Source organism: Zingiber officinale, chromosome 8B, assembly GCF_018446385.1.
Source record: "Zingiber officinale cultivar Zhangliang chromosome 8B, Zo_v1.1, whole genome shotgun sequence".
NCBI lineage: Eukaryota > Viridiplantae > Streptophyta > Magnoliopsida > Zingiberales > Zingiberaceae > Zingiber > Zingiber officinale.
The window spans coordinates 58,269,997-58,292,668 of NC_056001.1; the positions used below are offsets into that span (position 1 = coordinate 58,269,997).

Consider the following 22,672-nt stretch of genomic DNA (forward strand, 5'->3'; position numbering starts at 1 on the left):
TAATTTTTATTTCTATATTAAGTTGTGGAGTACAACATGGAATACGCATGCAGAAATTTAGTGGCAAGTTATCTTGCAATTACTTCTGTTCAGTTTGGCTAAACTTTTTATTAATATGCATTCATGAGAATCCTCCATGCAGTGATTATATAAATTAATATGCTACTTTAATTCTTGCAACTCTTACATAATTATGAAATGTAGTGACTGTTGCAGGATTTCTGAGTTAATTAGAACTTAAACCTAAAGCACCTTTGTCCATCCACATAGCAGATCATGCACAATTGAGATAACAGAATTACAACTAAATCACTAAAGCAACAATTAGCAGGAAATAGTCCTTATGTTTCAAGTAGTTGTGACAAGTCTACCCTCTATCTATTACATTTCTTCCTCTCCTATGTGCTATTTAACTTAAATGACTTCAAATAACTGTCACCTTTCATATCATGCCTGGAAATATCAAACAACCATTCTTCATCACTACTTAATCTTATTAAAATACTATGTGCATCTAATTTAGACTCTCATCAAATGATCCTCCCAGAGCATTCTCAACACATTCTGGCTGTAAGCAAAATAGGAACAAAAATTTATAGGGTCCTAGCTATGGAGTATAGACTTAGGGGAGAATGGTTAAAGAGGAAGAAATATCATGGTCCAAATGTGCTCTAGGAATGGAAAGCAAAATATGAAGTCAAAGCGAACTTTTAAAAGTTACTAATTTGAAGTTAAAGCACTGATCTTGAACCTCTCGATAGTAATGTGAAAGTTACAGGATAAAGGTTCTATAAAGGGTAATTCACAATTCAAACTAATCTGCAAATTTTAAGTGATCGAAATATCCTATGACTCTAATCTTAAGTTTCTTCTTTTTGTTTTTTTTCCTTCTATCTTTACTCAGTAGTCAGATTATATAGTACAACTTCTCTTCAAACAATTTTCTTTTCTTGTGTCTTACCATATTTTCATTTTAGATTTTTGTTGAATTCTTATTATCCACCCAGCTCCCTCAAAAAAGAGAAATTATTGATGGTTTGAGGTTATTAGACCATGAGAAACCAATGAAAAGACACAGAAAAAAGCTTGAAATAGTATAAACAAGTATGACCCCAATAAGTTCTTCATCTACTTTCACAAATGAAAGGACAATAATTCACAAAATCCATATGCTGCAGACATTTAAATGCATGCAGACAAATGATTCGCCTGCAAAATTGACAGGTTAATAACCTTGAGTATTTGCAATCCGAACTAACAGAACCAATAAAATGCTGGCAGACATATTGGTAAAGTCTCCATGAATCACTTCCCAACATCTCTTCTGTTGCTAACCGCATTGGTGTAATGGGAGGATGATCACCTGCATCAGATCCTGTCCGAGGCTTATGATAACCATCAGCAAGTAGCATCTGAACACCCTTGCCCCATATAGGATTATTTAGTTGGGCACTAAGTGCAGTTCTGAAATCAAATGATGAGGGGTATGCAGTGCTCTCTGTGCGAGGGTAACTGGTCATAAATAAGAGAAAGATAAATAAAAAGATACCACTATTAACCAACAAGAACATCAACTATAAAATTGTTTTAGTCATGTGTATTTATCTCCAGGTCTCTATCCTTTGACAATGACTAACAAATGTGAATAACTTGTATACTATTATGACCTACATGAAGCCAAGATGAATATGCAAGTAAGAGCACGGTAATACTGTGTTTTACTTGATCTTTTATCTTTTTCACATAATTCAGAACTAAACAAGCATCAAAACAGTGGCTTGCCTTAACATCTGGACAAGTTTCCTATTGTGTATTATTTCAGAAATATGTTGCCCTTAAGGGCGTCTTAGTTAACCACTGGTAATAGGAGTTAAAAACATATCATTTAAACTTATATTATTTGCCATCTAAATAGGGATATATTTATAACCTTTAGACATAATTAATTCTATCTAAGATTTATGACTTGGATTGGGTTCCCATTTTATATTACACATACAAAGGGAAGGAACAGACTGCACATGACAAAGATATAGATGATGCATCTAACTCTTGTTTAATATGTGAAACAATAAGTTTACAAATATATACATAAGGGAAAAAGATCATTGATTGAACAAAGAAGCAGAAAGTGTAAAGTACTAGTTATTTAAAGTCTGAAAACAAAAAAGAGGTAAATGTTGTCGAGAATATAGATTATTTAGGAAAGCTCTGAGGTGTAAATTATGCTAGCTAGCTGTCTTGATTATTTTTAGCAAGCTTTAATTAGCATTAATTAGCTTTAATTATTCTTAATTGCTGTAAATCATTGAGCTGTAATTATGTTGTAAATTATTATAAATACAATCTCACTAGGAGAGATCATTATGCCCTCAAGTCATCTCTTTCAAGTTGGTATCAGAGCCATCCTTCCCTGTCCAGAAATTTCTTAAGCCAAAGTTATGTCTGAACACTCCAGCGAATCCACCACCATTCCTCTGTCCTCCTCACATCCCGCCCAGATAACCACCATCAAGCTGAACGGCGACAACTTCTTACGATGGTCGCAATCAGTGAAGATGTATATTCGGGGCCGAGGAATGATGGGCTATTTAACGGGTGAAAAGAAAACTCCATCGGAAAAAGACCCAATGTATGCTACATGGGATGCCGAAAATTCCATGGAAGAGGAGATTGGCGCAAATTATATGTGTTTCCCTACGGCATATGAATTATGGGAAAACATAAATCAGATGTACTCTGATTTGGGAAATCAGTCCCAAATCTTTGAGTTGACTCTCAAACTTGGTGAATTGCGGCAAGGAGAAGAACCGGTCACCAAGTATTTCAACTCCTTGAAGAGGATCTGACAGGACCTTGATCTTTTTGATGCATATGAGTGGAAGAATGTTGAAGATGGACAGTACCACAAGAAAACAGTGGAAGACAGTCGTATCTTCAAATTTTTGGCTGGCCTCAATGTTGAGTTCGATGAGGTAAGAGGAAGAATCATTGGTAGGAGACCACTACCATCCCTCGGTGAAGTCTTCTCCGAAGTTAGAAGGGAGGAGAGCCGAAGGAATGTTATGCTTGGCAAAAAAGGACCTACGACTATCATTGAAGGTTCAGCCCTTACCTCTACAGGCTCAAACATAGGCAGAGGCACTGCCAATCTACGTAAACCAGAAGAAAAGTCAGTTCTGTGGTGCGACTTTTGCAACAAGCCACGTCACACCCGAGAAACCTGCTGGAAAATTCATGGCAAACCTGCCAACTTTAAAAGCAAATCAGGTGAGAAAAATGGACGTATCTTTCCCACTGCGAATGAGGCAATGACTACTGCCAGCACCATCACAAAAGAGCATCTGGAGCAACTTCTAGCACTGTTAACTTCAAACCCATCATCCAGTACTCCTAATGTTTCTGTGGCGCATACAGGTAACGAAATAATTGTCTTTCCATGTGGTTTCGGAATTTCTGCTCCATGGATAATTGATTCTGGAGCATCTGATCATATGACCAATTCCTTGAAATTGTTAAAATTATACTCACCCTGTCCTAAAAATAAAAAGGTTAAGATTGCAGATGGAAGTTTTTCACCTATTGCCGGAAAAGGTTCAGTCCAAATTTCTAAGAATATAGATCTTAAGTCTGTTCTCTATGTACCTAAACTTACATGCAATCTTCTTTCAGTCAGTAAATTATCCAAAGACTCTAATTGTCGTGTAGTTTTTTGTGACTCTCATTGTATCTTTCAGGACCGGAGCTCGGGGAAGACGATTGGCAGTGCTAAAATGGTGAATGGTCTTTACTACTTTGAGGACATTTTACCTAGTAAGGAAATTGTGCAAGGACTTAGTAGTATTAGTTCTCTTTCTGTTTATGATCAAATAATGGTTTGGCATTGCCGTTTAGGTCACCCTAGTTTTTCATATATGAAACATTTATTCCCTGATTTGTTTAAAAATATGAACCCCTTAGATTTTCAATGCGAAAGTTGTATTCTTGCAAAAAGTCCTCGTAAAACATATGTCTCTAGACCTTACCTTGAATCAAAACCTTTTTACTTATTCCACAGTGATGTGTGGGGACCCTCAAAGGTAACTACATCATCCGGACAAAAATGGTTTGTAAGCTTTACCGATGACCATACTCGAATCTGTTGGGTATTTTTAATGAGAAACAAGAATGAGGTTGAGAAAATTTTTAAAGAATTCTACAATTTGATTGAAAACCAATTTCAAACAAAAATAAGTATTTTGAGAATAGATAATGGTATAGAATATTTCAATCAATCTGTAGAAATTTTTTTGAGGACAAAAGGCATTTTACATCAATCAACCTGTCCTGATACTCCAGAACAAAATAGAGTCTCTGAAAGAAAAAATAGGCACTTACTTGAAGTTGCTAGGGCCATAATGTTTTACATGAATATTCCAAAATACTTGTGGGGAGATGCAATTCTAACAACAACTTATTTAATTAATAGGATGCCTACTAGAGTTTTAAACTACATCACGCCGTTGCAATGTCTGAAAAAATACTTCCCTGAATCTCGCATCAATTCTGATTTACCCCTTAAAGTATTTGGTTGCACCGCTTATGTACACATACCTAAGAGATCACGGTCAAAATTAGATCCTAGGGCAGAAAAATGTGTTTTTATAGGCTATGCTGCAAATCGGAAAGGCTACAAATTTTTTTGTCCTCTAAAAAAACGATTCTTTGTAACAATGGATGCCACTTTCATGGAAACCAAACCATATTTTATCAAAAATTTGATTCAGGGGGAGAATCTAAGGGAACCAAATTTTTGGGAGATAACTAGAACTCTTCCAAATTTGGTTATTGACCAACCTCAAAAATCTCAAAATGAAAATAATGTGGAGTCCGAACCCATAATTGTCAACCATGAAATTGGTCTATCAGAAAAGGAAATACTTCGAATGGAAAAAAACCAAAATATCCTTGAACCTTTGGTTTATTCTAGGAGAAATGTCCTTGGAAGAAGTAGAGATGAATTAACCATTCCAGCACAAGCCTCATTGGAAGCCCCGGGCGAAGGAACACTGAATACTCCAGGTACCTCTTTTTCCCCTAACTCACATGAAAACTCCACTTTACCTATTATTCTTGAGTCTACTAGTCCAACCTCAATTGTTCCGCAAGAAAATGACCCTGACAACCTTGACCTCCCCATTGCTTTTCGAAAAGGTACCCGAACCTGTACCAAACATCCCATTGCCAGATACATAACCCATGACCATTTATCCGAATCACATAAGGCATTTACTATTAATATTTCAAAACTTGTTGTACCTAGAAACATTCAGGAAGCACTGGAGGACAAGGATTGGAGATTAGCAGTGTTTGAAGAAATGAATGCCTTACAGAAAAATGGTACTTGGGAAATTGTTGAAGCACCTAAGGATCAAAAGATAGTAGGGTGCAGATGGCTCTTCACTATAAAGAGTAAACCAGATGGGAGTGTAGAGAGATATAAGGCAAGACTTGTAGCAAAAGGCTTTACGCAGACATATGGAATAGATTACCAGGAAACATTTGCTCCTGTCGCAAAAATTAACTCAATTCGAGTTCTTCTGTCACTTGCGGTCAATCTCAAATGACCCTTATATCAGCTGGATGTTAAAAATGCCTTCCTAAATGGAGATCTAGATGAAGAAGTACTTATGAGTCTCCCTCCAGGTTTTGAAAGAAAGTTCGGAGTCGAAAAGGTGTGTAAACTGAAGAAGGCCTTGTATGGTCTAAAGCAATCCCCAAGGGCATGGTTTGAACGCTTTGGCAAAGCTGTGAAGCGACTTGGTTATGTTCAAAGTCAAGCTGATCACACCATGTTTTACAAACACTCAAAGGAAGGTAAAACAGCTGTGCTTATTGTATATGTTGATGATATTATACTAACAGGGAGTGACTACAAGGAACTTGAAGAACTTAAAGGAAAGCTTGCAAAAGAATTTGAAATCAAGGACTTGGGAGTGTTAAAATACTTTCTTGGCATGGAGTTTGCAAGGTCCAAAGAAGGTATTTTTGTCAACCAACAAAAATATGTCCTTGACTTGCTAACCGAAACTGGTATGCTGGGATGTAAGCCAGCTGAGACGCCTATGGAGCCTTACGTCAAACTACAACCAGCAGCGACAGAATCAGTAAAGGAAAGGGAGCGCTATCAAAGACTTGTCGGGAGACTGATTTATCTATCACACACTCGGCCTGATATAGCATTTCCAGTAAGTGTAGTTAGCTAATTCATGCACTCGCCTGGGTCTGAACACTTCGATGCTGTGTATCGGATCCTAAGGTATCTAAAGAGAACACCCGGTAAAGGACTTCTGTTTAAAACCCGGGGGCATCTACAAGTTGAAGCTTACACTGACGCTGACTGGGCAGGAAGTCTAACTGATAGAAGGTCTACTTCGGGATATTGCTCGTTTGTGGGTGGTAATTTGGTCACTTGGCGTAGCAAGAAATAAAATGTGGTAGCTCGAAGCAGCGCAGAGGCTGAGTTTAGAGCCTTAGCTCATGGAATATGTGAAGTTTTGTGGATCAAGAGACTATTATTGGAATTGAAGATATCAGAGTTGGCGCCAATAAAGATGCACTGTGACAACAGAGCAACAATTTCAATTGCACACAATCCAGTACTTCATGATCGCACAAAGCATGTGGAAGTCGACAAGCACTTCATCAAAGAAAAAATAAACAATCATGTGATTAGTGTGGACAATATTCCCACCATTGAACAAGTTGCTGATCTACTTACAAAAGGACTACACAAGAGACAGTTTGAATGTTTAGTAAGCAAGCTGGGTATGAAAGATATCTTTAAACCAGCTTGAGGGGGAGTGTCGAGAATATAGATTATTTAGGAAAGCTCTGAGGTGTAAATTATGCTAGCTAGCTGTCTTGATTATTTTTAGCAAGCTTTAATTAGCATTAATTAGCTTTAATTAGCTTTAATTATTCTTAATTGCTGTAAATCATTGAGCTGTAATTATGTTGTAAATTATTATAAATGCAATCTCACTAGGAGAGATCATTATGCCCTCAAGTCATCTCTTTCAAGTGGATATATTTATAACCTTTAGACATAATTAATTCTATCTAAGATTTATGACTTGGATTGGGTTCCCATTTTATATTACACATACAAAGGGAAGGAACAGACTGCACATGACAAAGATATAGATGATGCATCTAACTCTTGTTTAATATGTGAAACAATAAGTTTACAAATATATACATAAGGGAAAAAGATCATTGATTGAACAAAGAAGCAGAAAGTGTAAAGTACTAGTTATTTAAAGTCTGAAAACAAAAAAGAGGTAAATGTAGAATACGGTTTGGAGACATTAACTAAGAAATTTCATCACTTTTACTTTATAATACTGAAACACAGATTATTATTGATGAAAAGACTAAGTTTGATATTTACTGCTTACGTGTTCTGAAAGAAAAATTGACAAATTACCGAACAACATAGGTAAGTTACCAAAATACCCAAATCACGTATCCTAATTTCAAAATTACCAAATCACATATCTAATACCATTTTTGCCCACTGTTCCCAATCAATTGCTACAGTGTAGCAATAAATTCGGGTAGTATTCATCAACGCGGTAAAGTCCTAAAAAATCCGTTGTATGTTCAAAAAATCACTCCTCTCGATATAATGAAAACTAAATGAACACATAGGATCTAGTTTCTTGTCATTCTAAGCTCTCTAGGTCCATCAGTCAATTTTGACCGAACCCAGCTAATGGACCTCAAAAGCTTGGAATGACATAAAATCCGGTCCTATGTGTTCGTCTAATTTTCCTGATTATATCTATGTCCTCAAACATCAATTTGATGCACTATACAGAGCAGTGATTTTTTTAATACAAATCGAGACGAACACATAGAAATTGGTTCTATGTCATTCCGTGCTCTCTAAGTCCATCAGCCGATTTTGGCCAAATCAGAATAATTTTAAATGATTGCTACAGTATTTTAATGATTAAAAAATTTGATTCGTGTTTAAAAATCACTGCTCTCAATATAATGTGCCAAATTAATGTTTGAGGGTATGAATATAATTAGGAGGACTAGAAAAACACATAAGACTTGGTTCCATGTCATTCTGAACTCTCTAAGTCCATCAATCGATTTCGGCCAAATTCAAGCCAAAATCGACTGATGGATCTAGAGAGCTCAGAATGATATGGAATCAGATCTTATGTATTCATCTAGTTCTCTTGATTATATCCATGCCCTCAAACATCAATTTGACACAATATATTAAGAGCATCAATTCATATTTAAAAAATCATTGCTCTCAATATGTGGGTCAAATTGATGTTTGAGGGTCAAAACCAACTGATGGACTTAAAGAGCTCGAAATGATGGAACCAAATCTTATGTGTTCGTCTAATTCTCCTGATTATATTAATGCCCTCAAATATCAATTTGACCCACTATATTGAAAGCAATGATTTTTTAAACGCAAAATGAGTTTTTTTAATCAATTGCTAAATTGTAGCAACCGATTAGGGAATTTATTGCACTGATAAACAGTATCCCGAATCGATGGCTATATTGTAGCAATCGATAGGAACAGAAACAAGGGAAAAAATGGTATTGGGTACGTGATTTGGGTATTTTGAAAAATTACCTGATTTGCCGAAGAAAAATTATCAACTATTCACATCATTTTAAAGATCTTTGCATAAGAAATTCAGTTTTTGCCTATTAATGTGTTAGAAACTTAGAATTGCATATTTGCATTTATTGTTCATGACAATTCAAAAGTAATTTAATGAATTATTTTCAAATTTTGATTGATCAAGTTTATAGTAATTATTTAATGATATGTTTTTAAATGCAATTCATGATACATATAGATACACAGTAATGGAAGTATAAGTCATATGGGGTACCCATTCCTATTCATATATTTTTTAGAACTTTTCTAATTATGTTCATTTATATATTACAGCAAACTGCACCTAAGACCTTATAAAGCCTTGAGTATACAACCGCTCTGCCAGCTGCATGGCCATTTGTGGCCCAAACCCCAGTGAACTTGAAGCAACCTGGCAAGAAAACAAAACAGTCCTTGTATTCAATTTGTTCAACATTATCATAACCAATGTACGATCTCAATGTCGCCAGTGATTAGAATTTAAATTGACATTTGATAACAAGAGCAGAGTAAAGCAATATCAAATTAGATGCTAACAAAAAAATGCTGAATAGAAATGACTTGAACGTTGATACGATTAAAATTTTCAGATTGTTGTTGTCCAATTTTAGGTTATGTATAATATAAGACAATTAAAATGTTCCGAAACTCAGACTAAGAATGTGAAAATAGCACTAATTAATTACATTTTTAAGGCATTTGTTTATTATGGGTGAATTGATGAAAGTTATGTGCATACAACAGCCTGTGCAGCTGGCCCAAATTAGTACAGATTTACCAGTTTGTTGTACATTTAATGTGTATTACATACCGATGAGGAATCAATTTAAACCTAACATATAAAAGATAATCATAGGACTTATGGTTCTGCGTAGCACAACTGGAAGGCTTTCATATATTATCATTTCATAAGGTTCTTCTATGGATGCAAAAGGTATGGACAAATATCTATTTTGATTCCAGATTTCAAGAAAAGCCTTCTTATCTTGAGATAGAAACATTCTGCTAGAAACCACAGGATGTCTGCACCAATTATGATGGATGTGAGTCAGTGCGTGAGAGATGTTCTAGTCAGCACATTTAAGAAGAAGTGGCATTGCTCTGATCTCTATTACAGTTTTGAGTGAAGAAGGTACATTCACAGGTCCAAACTGACAATCATTGATTGATATTAAATGTATAGCAGTCTCATGTTGATTGTTGTTCAGTATCCACATGCGGATGCAGGTACCTACATAATTAGCAATATATGTCTGAGCACTTGAGAGTTGAGAGTTAGTAATTACACTGTAGGTTTGGTGCAGTATACCTATATGGTTGATTGTTACTTTGCAGTCACCATGAACTGATAAATGATAGTTGCAAGATTTTTGACATTGTTGTGGTCCTTTCTAATGGGGGAGATTTTTGCAGCATTGTGTTGTTGAATTTATTGGTAGTTTAGTTGTTGCATTCATGTTGATGATTATGATGCAATATTGCTATCATTGATTGATATATCCCATGTTAGGCCTTTCTATAACTACGTTCATAGTTTTAATATATACATACTTGCTCATGTGTGTTCACTGTTTAGTTTGTCTCCAATTTCAGGAATGACTATTTAATTGCACTTCTTGTCAGAGATTCTGGTTAGAGACGTGCAAGTTGCTTATTTTAAGATCCCCCATGTGTGCAACACCTAAACTTGGAAGGGATGACCCCAAACAGATCATGACTAAGCTGCATTTTCACAGGAAATAAGTTAGTTTTCTTGAACAAGATTTCATTAGGATATTTGCCTATTTTTAAGAGACAAAGAAGAAGCATAAGATGCATGATTGTGGAGATGCTTGCTCAGTTTGACAAAACCAGAAACGACATAATAGTTTGTATGACATTTTATTTTTACTAAAGATCATAGGAGGAACGATGACAAAAAACAATGTTAAGCATTAACAATGTTTCATCCAGTTAAATTTGTATTTCTAAGTCCATGACAAAAAATATACAAATTTGGCAAAATTGATCATCTTGGTTTAAGGAGAAAAACATTAAGGACACCCATTACCTTCAACATGCCAACTGTATTAAGCCCACAAGGGCGAGGTTTGCACTCTTCCTTTGTAGAAATATCAATTACTTTCAGGTTACCATCATTAGCTACCAACTTCTGGAACATCACAGCAATCTGCAAAAGAAAGAATGTTACTGCTGAAGCCAATTGCTTGTGCTCGGAAATAAGAGAACCATGAGTCTCACATCAAAATCAAAAACTTTATTACGCTCCCAATCCAGCAGCAGTTCATAGCCGTCTTTAATTATATAAGGATTTATGGACCAGAACTTTTCTGGTTTGAATGTGGTAATTTGCATAAACCGTTGCACACAAAACCCAAGAGTAGGGGTTTGACAAGGCCCATACCTGAAACATACAAAAATAAAGGTTAAGAGCACCAAATGTCAATGTAATAATGACTATCTTGAGCTGAAAGCAAGATTACACACACCACCAGAGAGAAAAAGATGACCATGACTTGAAAATTAAGCTGTTAAGAACTTGGCAAGAATTATGAGCCTCAGAAAAATACCAAAATTAGTCATAGAAATGTAAGAAATGCCACATGCTGGGAAATGCTTAGTACGACCCTACAAGGTAACTTCTATGAGACATTATAGAAAATATTCATCAACAAAGATCAAGTTTGACGTTCATCTATAGGTGAAAGGGCTGACATTGTCATACAAAAGAAATGCCATAGCACGCAAATTTAGCTGCGACAAATAGTTCAAGCATCCAGCCATAACTGCAACAAGCAGAATTATTTCAGTTAGTGACACATTGTCTAGCCACAACCTGCAGAAATAGACTATGGAATTCTTCTTGTGCAGCAAATATGTCAGAGCCCAATTTCACATGATACACTGATGTTCACAGACTCCAAAAGTTCTGAAAGGAAAGCATTTACTATGGCAACACCAGAAACCCACAGAAGGAAATTTAGGTGATTACATCCAGTTAAGGTTCAAGAAATAGACATATTTTAGCGTGATCCCATCTTGATAGTTAGGGAATTCAACAAATTCATCATGTTTGACTGGAAGCTAGGCATCCAGCCTATCCAATTAGAAAAGTTCCAGTAACTATTTCCAAGAATTCAAGTTCAGCATAGCCTAAAACCTTTTCCCTGAGAGCCCAGAGAGTAGTCTTATTTTGATCTAGTGCCCAGGGGAATTTCATCACATCAAATATCATTCTCTCCCCATACCAGAGCTATTAGAGGCATACCTTGATCAACTGTAGTGTCATGACATTTCTATTTGCATTAATACACGAATGTTCTTCATCGAGCTTGTGTATATCTGGCGCTAGGCAGGGGATATGTTTATTTCAAATATAGTGTGGTTCAATAGTGCACACATGTTGTGCAGTAAACTGTTGCAAATTCAAGAATCCTTAAGGGAGTTAAAGATTCGATCCTATTGTGTGAAGATTGGTTCCACAGATGGTGAATAAGGGAACACTGCACTACCTAGTTAAGACACTTAGACATGATAGGGATGACACGATATAGTATATGACATTTTTATTATAAACTAATTGGACCCTTTGTAAATGTGTAATATAGTGGTGGTCTATCTAGGGTTCCACGAGAAATGATTGCCCTTTACTTGTCAAGTTACTAGCTCCCGTGTCTCTGTCACTTTACACGCATGCATAGATCAGTACAACATCTTATCTGCACATGCTCCAGCAATGAAGTTCCCTGTGTGGAGGAAGCCCTCTTCAGCTATTGACCATCTCTATGTGGGATTTCCAATTGCCGGTGTGTGTACCCTATCGTCCTCCTGCGCGATGGAGTTCACCCGTAGCTCTTCTGCGCGTGACACATCCATGCATCATGCTTCTTCTGCCTTTGATTCCTCTTGCATTTGTGGATGAGGTGTACACTGACTTTAGTTTTGTCTATTGCTGCAATTCTCTCAGATTGGGCAGCTCCCGATTCTGGACATTGTTCTCCAGTTGAACCGGAATCAGTATAGCACAGCATGCTTCAATAACTTCTGGAGTTCCACATTTGAAATTGGATACTTAAGGGTGTTCTGTCTTGCCTAAAGCACATCTAGATTTTATTGTGCCAAGTTCTTTCTCATCAAAATCAACTGACTCCTGTAAAACAGCAACATGAGAGGGCAACAAAACCTGATTTGCAACCACCTCAGCAATTTCTAGTTCCTCAACAATCTCTAGTTCCTGATTACTCCAATTCCTTGAACCATCCTTTCAGGCTGGTCAAATTTGATGATACATTAGGCGAACTTTTTTTTTTTAGAAAAAGGAGGATGTCAAATCCCCAAGGAGGCTGACAGCAAGGTTGTAAGGGTCATTCTGATCATCCATCTTCCATTGTACATGTAGCACATTCTAGTTCCACCGTCATTGTTCAAGGGGAACAGTAATCATGGCTACACCTATTCTGGGCCACTGTCAATGATTCATCCCAGCTTGTCACCTCATTTGCTCATTTGTCCATAGAGGTATCTTTCTTGTATGTAGTGTGAGATAAGTTACAGCAAAAGCCATTAATTGATCTACAAAAATATAGAAGTTGTTAGGAAAACTAACCTATCTCATTGTCAATAGACCTAACTACTCATTTGTGAACTCACGTCATGACCATTAGATAGCAACTGTGAAGCCTACATTACCAGAAAGGTGATACAAGGAAAGGTCCCAAGATCATCTCCATATTGTGTGGTATTAGAATCGGCAGGTTCCCCAATAGATTGCCAATTATTTTCTCTTAAAAGGTAATCAAACAATGATGGCAAGATCAGGTGTGGAGGTAGACTATAAAGTCATGGCTCTAGTTATATAGCTCATTTGGATTAAACATTTAATGACTGAGGCACTGAGCTAGGACTCTTAAGAAGTCAATGAAGTTTTATCGTGATACTCAAGCTGCAATATATATAGCTTCGAATCTCATTCTCCACAAGAAGACAAAGCATATAGAGATTGATTTTCACTTTATGAAAGAGAGTACAATCTAGATCATCGCCTCCTTTGTTAGTTCTTACGATCAATAGTAGGTTTATTGGCCAAACTGTTAAAAGGGGTCTAGAATTGGTTTACATTTGTAAAAATCTAGATTTCTTCATAATAATATTCATATATAGGTAGATGGAGGCTATCTAGGGCTCCATGAGGAATAATCCCTGCCTACTCGTAACAACTTTTGTACCAATCTATATAGCATTAATGTTCATCCATGATAGATCAATACTAAATCCATATTGAATAGGATATAATTCACCAACCAATAGTAATTGCTAAATCATAGAATTATGGGGCGCACCACCACGAGATGCTGGGCTTCTGGGGCGCCCGCTTTGAGCGTTTCCCGATTTACCGTAGTGGTCGGTGGGAAATTTCCATGGGGCTGGGACGGTCACCCCAGATTCAATGTTATCAGGTTCAACATTTTTTTAAATCATAGAATTAGAACAATAAGAGTCCTACACGGTTATATGAATACAAACATAGACCCAATAGTTCATTACTCAAATGCAAGAAACAAGAAGACCATTACTAATAGTTTATAAAGATTTAGACCATCAAACAGTTTACTAATTGAAAGATGTTTCACGTTGCCCAAAATCATATAAAATACTAAATGGCGGTAAATAAATCAAATACACAAACATAGTATAGCATCATCCAATAAATTATCAGATCAATCGAAAATGGAGGTAGCGAAGAGTTAAGAACTCACGAAATAACTCTTGAATCGAGATTCCCATACTTTCCTTGAAAATAACGAGTCTGGAATCTAGTAAATGCCACGCCTACCTTCAAATCTATTTCTTGGCGTGCATCTACAGCTAAAGCCTCATCTTGATTGGGCTGGATAAGGTTTTCCATAGCATTAAATATATCCTTCTCAGTGACAGATGAAAATTTAGCACGGTAAATTCTCCTTCCAGGCCCAGTTTCACGGATGCCAGTACATTCAATTACTGAAGAGTAGATTCAAGTTACCCATAGTGATATATTGACAAGGTCTGGAAAAGGTTTGACTAAGTTTGCATGTCAATTGTCATAATATAAGAAACTTCGCTTGTTAGTGTCATGACAAGTTATTTTCTTTCTTCCTTATGAGAAATTATAGTGCCATATGTTAAGAGCATGAACTTTATCATAAATAAATAAAATAAATAATAAATACAAATATAGAAGTATTAAGAAATGCAACTGGCATGAGAGAAAGTGTTGACGAAAATACTTTGGGCTATTTGGGGGTTTGCAAAAAGATTAATTGAAAATAATATTTTGTAGAAGCTCTATTTGCAAGCATCTTGTTGCCTGCAAATGTTCAAATGACCTGCAAGGTCTAAAGTCCAATTGCAATTAGGAATTAAAAGTTGCAAATACTACTATTAGCCAGAAATGCCAACACATCATGTTTGCAGCCTCAATGGTACACTATATTAATCAAACTTGATACAGGTATATGACATGGGTATGGATCCCAGTGCCTGCCATGACTTTTTTTAAGAATCTTTTACACGTGATAAATAGAAATGTTAAGTGTCCGCTTAGAGTGTTAGTGTTCGAGTGTCAGGTATCCAACACAGGTATGAAGAGGATAGATGAAGAATCTATGCATGCATACATATCTGTGGTTACACTCCTAGTATTTCTAATCAGTAACTAAATCACATTTTTCTAAAGAATCCATTCATAAGCTTTTTCTAAGATAATAAAAAATCAAATGCAAATTCCACATGATGGTAAAAGTTCTCAATTCAATCAGCATATTCCTCCAGCTATTAGGGCACTTTACAGGAATTTAAGAATACTAGTTCTGCCAATACACAAAGGCAAAAAGCTACAGCCTTAACTACATGAAAAGCTTACCTTCATAGCATATATTTTCACCTTCACGGTCACAATCCAACCAAAGTACCAAGTAGGTGCAACCTTGAGCTTCGTGATGCAAATGCCTCCTAATGTGCGCCTAAGAGAGATTTAGTCACCAACTCATGCCACATACATGTTATTAATTTATTACCTTAGTAACAAGCATTAACTACCAACAAACTTAATAAAGGGATGGACCAGCAAAAATTGAGAAATGACATGCAAAATTTTGTTCAGCTAAACACAGATCAGTAAAATACTGTCAAAAACATGGTTTGATTGTTGTCAAAAGTAGATTGATTCTCTGATATTTGTCCAACTTCATCCTCAGTTTGAGATATTGAGACGTCAAAGACACTAATGAAGATAGTTAATCAGAAGCAAATAGCAAACATAATAACCATGTTTAGGATATTCAAAAGCATAGAAAGTTTTGAAGAAAGAATCTTGGTAACTGCATTGAGACAAGTACAGAGTAGAAAACCTAAAACAGCAGTGACTCATTAAAAGAATAACTGCTGAAAGGAATTAATCAAAGGTTATGGGTGTGATTCAAACTTATGACCCCTTAATTGATAAAAACACCCCTAGCCATCAGGTCAAGGGCTATGTTATCAACAAAAACAAAACAAAACAAAACAAAAAAAACATAGCGCCCACACACACACACATATTGAGTAACCAAAAAAAGTATTTATTCAAAGCATGCTTTTTATCTGTTGGGGTCTGGACGCGCGCGCACACACACACATGCATATATATATATTGAGTAACCAAAAAAAGTATTTATTCAAAGCATGCTTTTTATCTGTTGGCTTCTATTTTTATTTATAAGCTTCCCTATACTTCAATAATTATCTTTAAAATTTATTTAAAAAATTCTCACGCTAAAAACATAACTTGTTCAAAATGTGGTTGTGTGTCATATCAGTTCTTAATGGCCTCCATTTTGTTGTGTAAGCATAATTATAAATCAAGAAGAATATTTCTTAATGTTTTTATGTATCTTTACACTCCGAAAGTGTATAACCATGTTTTAGTTAACACAATATTTTGTGTTATACGAGCATTCATTTTTTTTTTTGTTTCCATATGTAATCATCACTGCACTTTCTTTCTTTTCGTTTTAATACTAGCAGTTGCGCACAATTTTTACTCTAGGATAGTCTAAAATAATATTTTGTCTCTTCTAGTATAATATGTTATAAAAGATTATGCTTAAACTTATTGGCAAAATATGATTCTGCACTATCTCAGTTCCGAAAATTATATGGAAATGCTTGAAATGTCATTAGGGACTAATGCTCATAAATAAAATGAAACCATATTTTGATCAAAATATGGTTGTGTGTTGTAGAGAATTCTAATGGCATTTATTTGAGATATATCTTTTTTTTTTTTTACACTCCAAAAATATAGAACTATATTTGGATTTGTGTTATAGAGATATTGGTGGCCTTTCAATTTCATATTTAGGCATTATTATACTTCACTAATGACACTACTAGTATTTACACAGTTTTTGAAATTCAAATGGTGTAGAATTATATTATTGGTCTTTTTAGTATAACATGAAACAAGGGATTACATTTTAATTTATTTGATGATTCTTAAACCGATCAAATTGGTTATTCAAACTAAAACCAATCAAATACAACAGTTGTCTACAAGATATTACTTAATCCTACTTACATAATCTGTTTAATTATCAAACGATTAAAGTGATGGCATTCCTTCATCCCCAAATAAAAAGGATCTCTTTATTTACATTTTCTGGCATACAAAGTTTGCCACCTATTTTGTCTCTTAGTAAACTTAACAACATTTCTCACTCCACACTTTTCAGAAGAAAATCAAGAAGGCAATTAATAAGCAAGATGAAAATATCTGTAGCTTCATATTAGGAATTCCTGAAACTTCTAAAGTTTTCTTGCATTAGATCATATGTCAGTGGCTCATTATTCATCCAAAAAAATGAAATTTCTAAACTACCAATGAGTTATTCTCCACAACTGATTGTACAAATAACCGAAGATATTTTCATTTGCAGTAACATATACCAAGAACTATATCAAATTATTCCTAACTACTAAACCTATATGTGATGAAGAAATAAAATAAAAGCATGAATAGGAAAGTATACCTTTGGGTTTGATTCTGACTTCAAAACTGGAGCCTCAAAAAGATCAAATGGATCTGTCACTTCCCAGTTCTGATATGAAGATGGAAAATCCATGCTGCAAACATTGCACATAGCAAATGTTACAAATGTAATATAAGAATCATTATAAAAAATTATAGCACAAACACTGCCATAAAAATTAAAAATAGAATTGCAAAGATATGATCACCACTAATTATTCATGCAAAACATGATAATTCAAACAAATCTACAACAAGCAAAATTAGTGAATCTTTTCTAACAACTATATATGATCTTAAAGCTGATTCAACTTTCTTTCCTTAAATTGAAATTAGCATAATTAGTATATGTTATATATTCTTCTAGAAGTGAAACTTGGGATTGCAGTACAATTGCTAGGTCTTGATTCATGAAAAGCATCTTGCAAAGATATTGTCATACCAAAATCTTCAAAATACCATACTAGGAAAGATAATGATGTTGCAATAATTAATTTTTTTAAAAAATATATATATATAGGTCTAGTTTATAACAAATATATATAGGTGTTATTGTTGATTCATAACAAATATACATGGGTCTATATATTATATTGCTAACGATGTACAAATTATTGTTATTTCATTCCATTAAGAAATTGATATTTCGTTCCATTAAGATCTGAAATGAAATGAGTAATACAAAATTTCTCCCTCATATGCTTTTGACATAAAAAAATCAGTGATGCCACCCTTGCTATTGACTAAGAGTCTTGATAGGATCACCACAACTAAAGTGAAAGTTGTGGGCAAGAACTATGTTCCATGAAGAGAGGAGCAAAAGATGACTTTGACATAATATACTTCTAAGTCACCATCATAGTTTCACCCACATTGTCATTTTGTGTCAAGACTTGTTCCTAAGTCATTGTTTGACTTTGATGTAGTGTCCACCTTGGGTATCATAACCTCTTTGTCTCCACATGACATGACAATGTCATTATTGTCTTTGAGATATCATTATCTTCAACCTTTATACATTTATCACATAACACAATATTCATTATTTCTTTCTTCTTTTATAATGACTTTGGCTTAATTTTTAAAATAATGGTTTATTTGAAAGTCCTAATATAATTTTCTTTCTCATTTTTTGTCTGAATTGCCATGACAAATTTGTAATAATTAAATCATTTTACATAGGAATCATAATATATCATAATATGGTACGGACGGTGACTTGTATGATTCTCACAACTAAGAACTTCTATAAAACCAAGGGGAAGTAAAGATAGATGCTTCCAAGTTAAAGAAAACCAAAAAGGGAAAAAGGAGAAAAAGGAGCAGTAAACTATAAAATCAATTGACTCATACTAAAGAGCATTAATCACATAGATGAAAAACAACATAAAAAAAACACAAATGCTAAAAAGAGATGCTAAGAAACAGAAATGAATAGAACACTTTACATATTTACCAAAGATTAATGAAGTTGCAATGTGATGTGAGCTTATGGGTGGAGAAAAGATATGAAAAAAAAAATGAAAGAAAAGACGGTAACCTAAAAACATGTCCAATAACAGATGTCACTTTGTAGTGGGCATTGCTGCTAAGAAACTTTCCATCAAACTCGTGCACATCAGTACTGCCCCTTCTTGTGGAAAACTACATCAATCATATAGGTGAGTCATGTTCTGTACTTGATTATGTAAAATGATAACTCACCACACGACTAACAGAAACAGATGAGCCCTTATTAGTTTAAAAAAAAAAATAAGGAGAATACTGAGAACTATAGTCTCCATTCAGATAGAAAACCACATTATAAAATAAGAGAAAAAAAAAGTAAAGCTGAAGATGTAACATAATATATCAAAATGATAGATTGACAAGAAGTGCAAATGACCCGCAATCCTAGATAAAAAAGGTACAACAGATTTCATGTGAAATTATATGACTGGAGTAAGAGGCATGGACGAAATCAAACTGATATCAGGTACAAGGCCATTTTGGCATAGCAAGTTAAGCAAAAAGATGACAAGCTCCTTTTCAGGAGGCAAAGCAGAAGGGAGATTGTAGAGGCTCAAGTTGTAATTCAGTAATTCTAACATCATCCATTGGTTAACAAAGTGTAACATCATCAGCCTCACAAGCTCTATTACTCACATGAAGAATTGTAGATAAGTCAATTTCCAATTCTATCTTAGATGTCATTTAGGCTTCATTTCGGCTCAAGTTGTTATTCAGTCTTTAATTAAAATTTTTAAGTATCACATCATATAAAGAGAGATGAATAAAACGATGACAGTGCATAAATCAACAAATACTATCCATGAGCAATTTGCATTTTGTTAAAGATTTTCCATTTTTGCTAGCACAGTCTGCTTTAACTTAGCACAATACATGATGCCCAAAATTAACTTAAATATTGATCACTATGTAAAAGTGAATTCCCAAAGAAGCCTAAGCATGGTATTCTTTTTAGTATAACTTTATCCATGTCATTAATAAAATGCAAATCATAAGCCTCACAAGCACTATTAGTCACATGAAGAATTGTAGTTAAATCAATTTTTTATTTTATGTTAGATGTGACGTGGGCTTTATTTACCTAGAGGGAACGGAGAGAAGAGCAGAGGGAGAAGGAAAGGTGAAGAGATCTTGTTCAGATACATTTGTTTGGAGTCCTAGAAAGGGAGGGATGCGGTGGGTCAAAACAGAAATAAATTGACCGTCATGAATACTATTAGTTAAAATGTAATTGAAATAAAAGGGGCATATGTCATTTCAGTTTTTCCCCTCTTCCTTCCTCCAATTTGGGTGGGCAATCTTAGCACAGCTAATCTTGTCGCAGAGTCCCTCTCCACACCCTCTAGCTGCCCGAACAACAAAGGTAAAAAACAGTATGGAGTGCCTACGTGCATTTCTCCACTCCCCTCTCCGCTCATTCCATGCACATAAATGGGGCCTTAGTTACCATTTTGCCCATTTGTGGTTAATGACAATGTTTTAATGTTGCCTTTGTTGTTAATTAAATGTGGTAACTTTACACTAAATGCACGAATGGTCACAAAGAAAGTACTAGTTCTCTTAACCCTATAAACCACAAGAAGGTAACATGAGAATCAACTTATTCTCAAGTAAAAAGGTACTAGTTCTCTCGACCCTAGATATCACAAATGGGCAGCATGAGAATCAACATATTCTCAAGTGGGTAACTTAAAGTTAACCTCTGATTCAATACATGCTCAGAAAATAAATGGAAAAGATTAAGGATACATTAAGGAGAATAAAGACAATATCATTTACTAGCAATTCGCTTGTGGAGTCCACAAGTTACTCCCACTCAGTTGTAATTGTTACAATGTGACCTGAACCCTATATCCTTACAGCAATGAAGTATGGCATTTAACACTTGGATTAAATGATCTGGTGATGGTGATCAGCTCCTTCATTGGAAGAGGAAGGATGCCAACAACTAAAGCTTCTACAGAAGGCAAAAACTAAAAAATGATGCTAGAAAAGTGCCAGGCAGGGAAACACTATGTATCCTACAACAAAAGATGGAAGGCCAGAAAATTTTAGATAAGGTTCTTAGTGTGGCTGCCTTGTCAACTTTGCTGTCAGTTTACTTATAGCTGCCTACATGCTAGCTTCGTTTCGACCAACATGTCATCAAGCATGTTTAGGGTGAGTCATGTTGCTTGTTTATGCAATTTTTTCAATACGTCGCTTTATATGAATCCTAAAATTCTATTGTAATGATGCAGGGAGATTTGCTTTAAAATTTGTCGAGTAATTCAGGATATTGGCGGCTTTTGTTGACCTGATAAAATCAGGTCCTGTTTTGCCCGCATACACTGAGTTAGAACTCTATTTTCACGATTCTGAGCTCTAACTCCCTGACGTACGTGCATCAAAGCAGTCTACCTTTTCAACTACAGTCGATGTAACAGAACCGAAAGCATGAAAGGGATAAGAAATAACACGATTTGCAGAACATTGGCGTAATCAAAGTCTCACCCGGCCACCAGAAAGTGCCGTGGCGATGGGCAGTGCAATGCTGGGCTTCTCCGCGACCTGCCATGGGAGAGAAAGGCATGGAGATCGATCGATAAGGGAACCGAAAGGAGTGATTGGTGCTCACCATTAGAACTTTGGTCGCCATCTGGAGCGATTCGGATCGAATATATGGAGAGGAATTTGATCGACGAAGCGTATCGACAGTTGGGAGAGGGTTCCGTTGGAGGCGAACCGAAGGAGTGGGTTTAAGCCTATTTTGTTTTGCCCTACAGATATTTTTACTGATTTTCAAAATACTTCTTTTAGTTCTAGATTCCATTTTTTAGCATTTTAACCCTTCTCCCCCGCATTAAAAATGTCTTGCATTTTAATTTTTAATAGACTATATAATAACTAACGGTAAAATTAGAGAAAAAATTTTTAATCATAACTTTAATTTTATATACAATTTCTAATCATAAAAAGTTTTATTTTCACTCTATGTATGTAAAATTTTATTTGTTTCAATTCCCTCATGTAAATATTATTATCTAATTACTCTTTAAATTTTTTAGGCACAAAAAGTCTAAACATAAGTATAATTCCTTTTTAAATCAGCATTTTATACTAGAATTGAATATATTTTATATTAAATTGAGCACGTTTTTTGTGCTTTAATATAATTCCTTCTAAATTCAACATCATTTAAAAAAAATCTAGTATATTTTCTATTCAATTGAGTATCATTTAAAGAAAATCTAGTATATTTTCCATCCAATTGAGGTAGAAATAGAATCATCCTCAATTTGATAGAAAATATACTAAAATGAGTATAATTCCTCATCAAATCAGCACTTTATACTAGGGATGTAAATGAACCAAGCCGCTCATGAGCTATTCAAAGTTCGATTCGATAAAATTTCATTTGAGCTTGTTTAATGAAGCCCGTTAAGATAAATAAATCA

The 22,672-nt window shown here is 35.0% G+C and overlaps 1 protein-coding gene across 3 annotated transcripts; it reads right to left on the reverse strand.

Moving 5' to 3' along the window:
• Window positions 1–1,109: 1,109 nt before the first annotated feature.
• LOC122018002 (DNA topoisomerase 3-beta-like) lies at window positions 1,110–21,973 on the reverse strand. Of its 3 annotated transcripts, XM_042575739.1 has the most exons (10): window positions 21,853–21,973; window positions 21,729–21,785; window positions 19,267–19,370; window positions 17,728–17,821; window positions 15,582–15,681; window positions 14,437–14,680; window positions 10,922–11,084; window positions 10,731–10,850; window positions 8,992–9,071; window positions 1,110–1,512 (listed from the first exon to the last, which is right to left on the reverse strand). In XM_042575739.1, the coding sequence occupies exons 1-10, from the start codon at window positions 21,871–21,873 to the stop codon at window positions 1,125–1,127; spliced, it is 1,371 nt and encodes a 456-aa protein (XP_042431673.1). In that variant the 5' UTR covers window positions 21,874–21,973; the 3' UTR covers window positions 1,110–1,124. The 3 variants fall into 3 exon arrangements, with proteins under 3 accessions (XP_042431673.1, XP_042431674.1, XP_042431675.1); XM_042575740.1 differs by lacking the exon at window positions 19,267–19,370 and having other exon boundaries at window positions 21,853–21,941; XM_042575741.1 differs by lacking the exons at window positions 1,110–1,512; window positions 8,992–9,071 and adding an exon at window positions 9,102–9,911.
• Window positions 21,974–22,672: the final 699 nt, after the last annotated feature.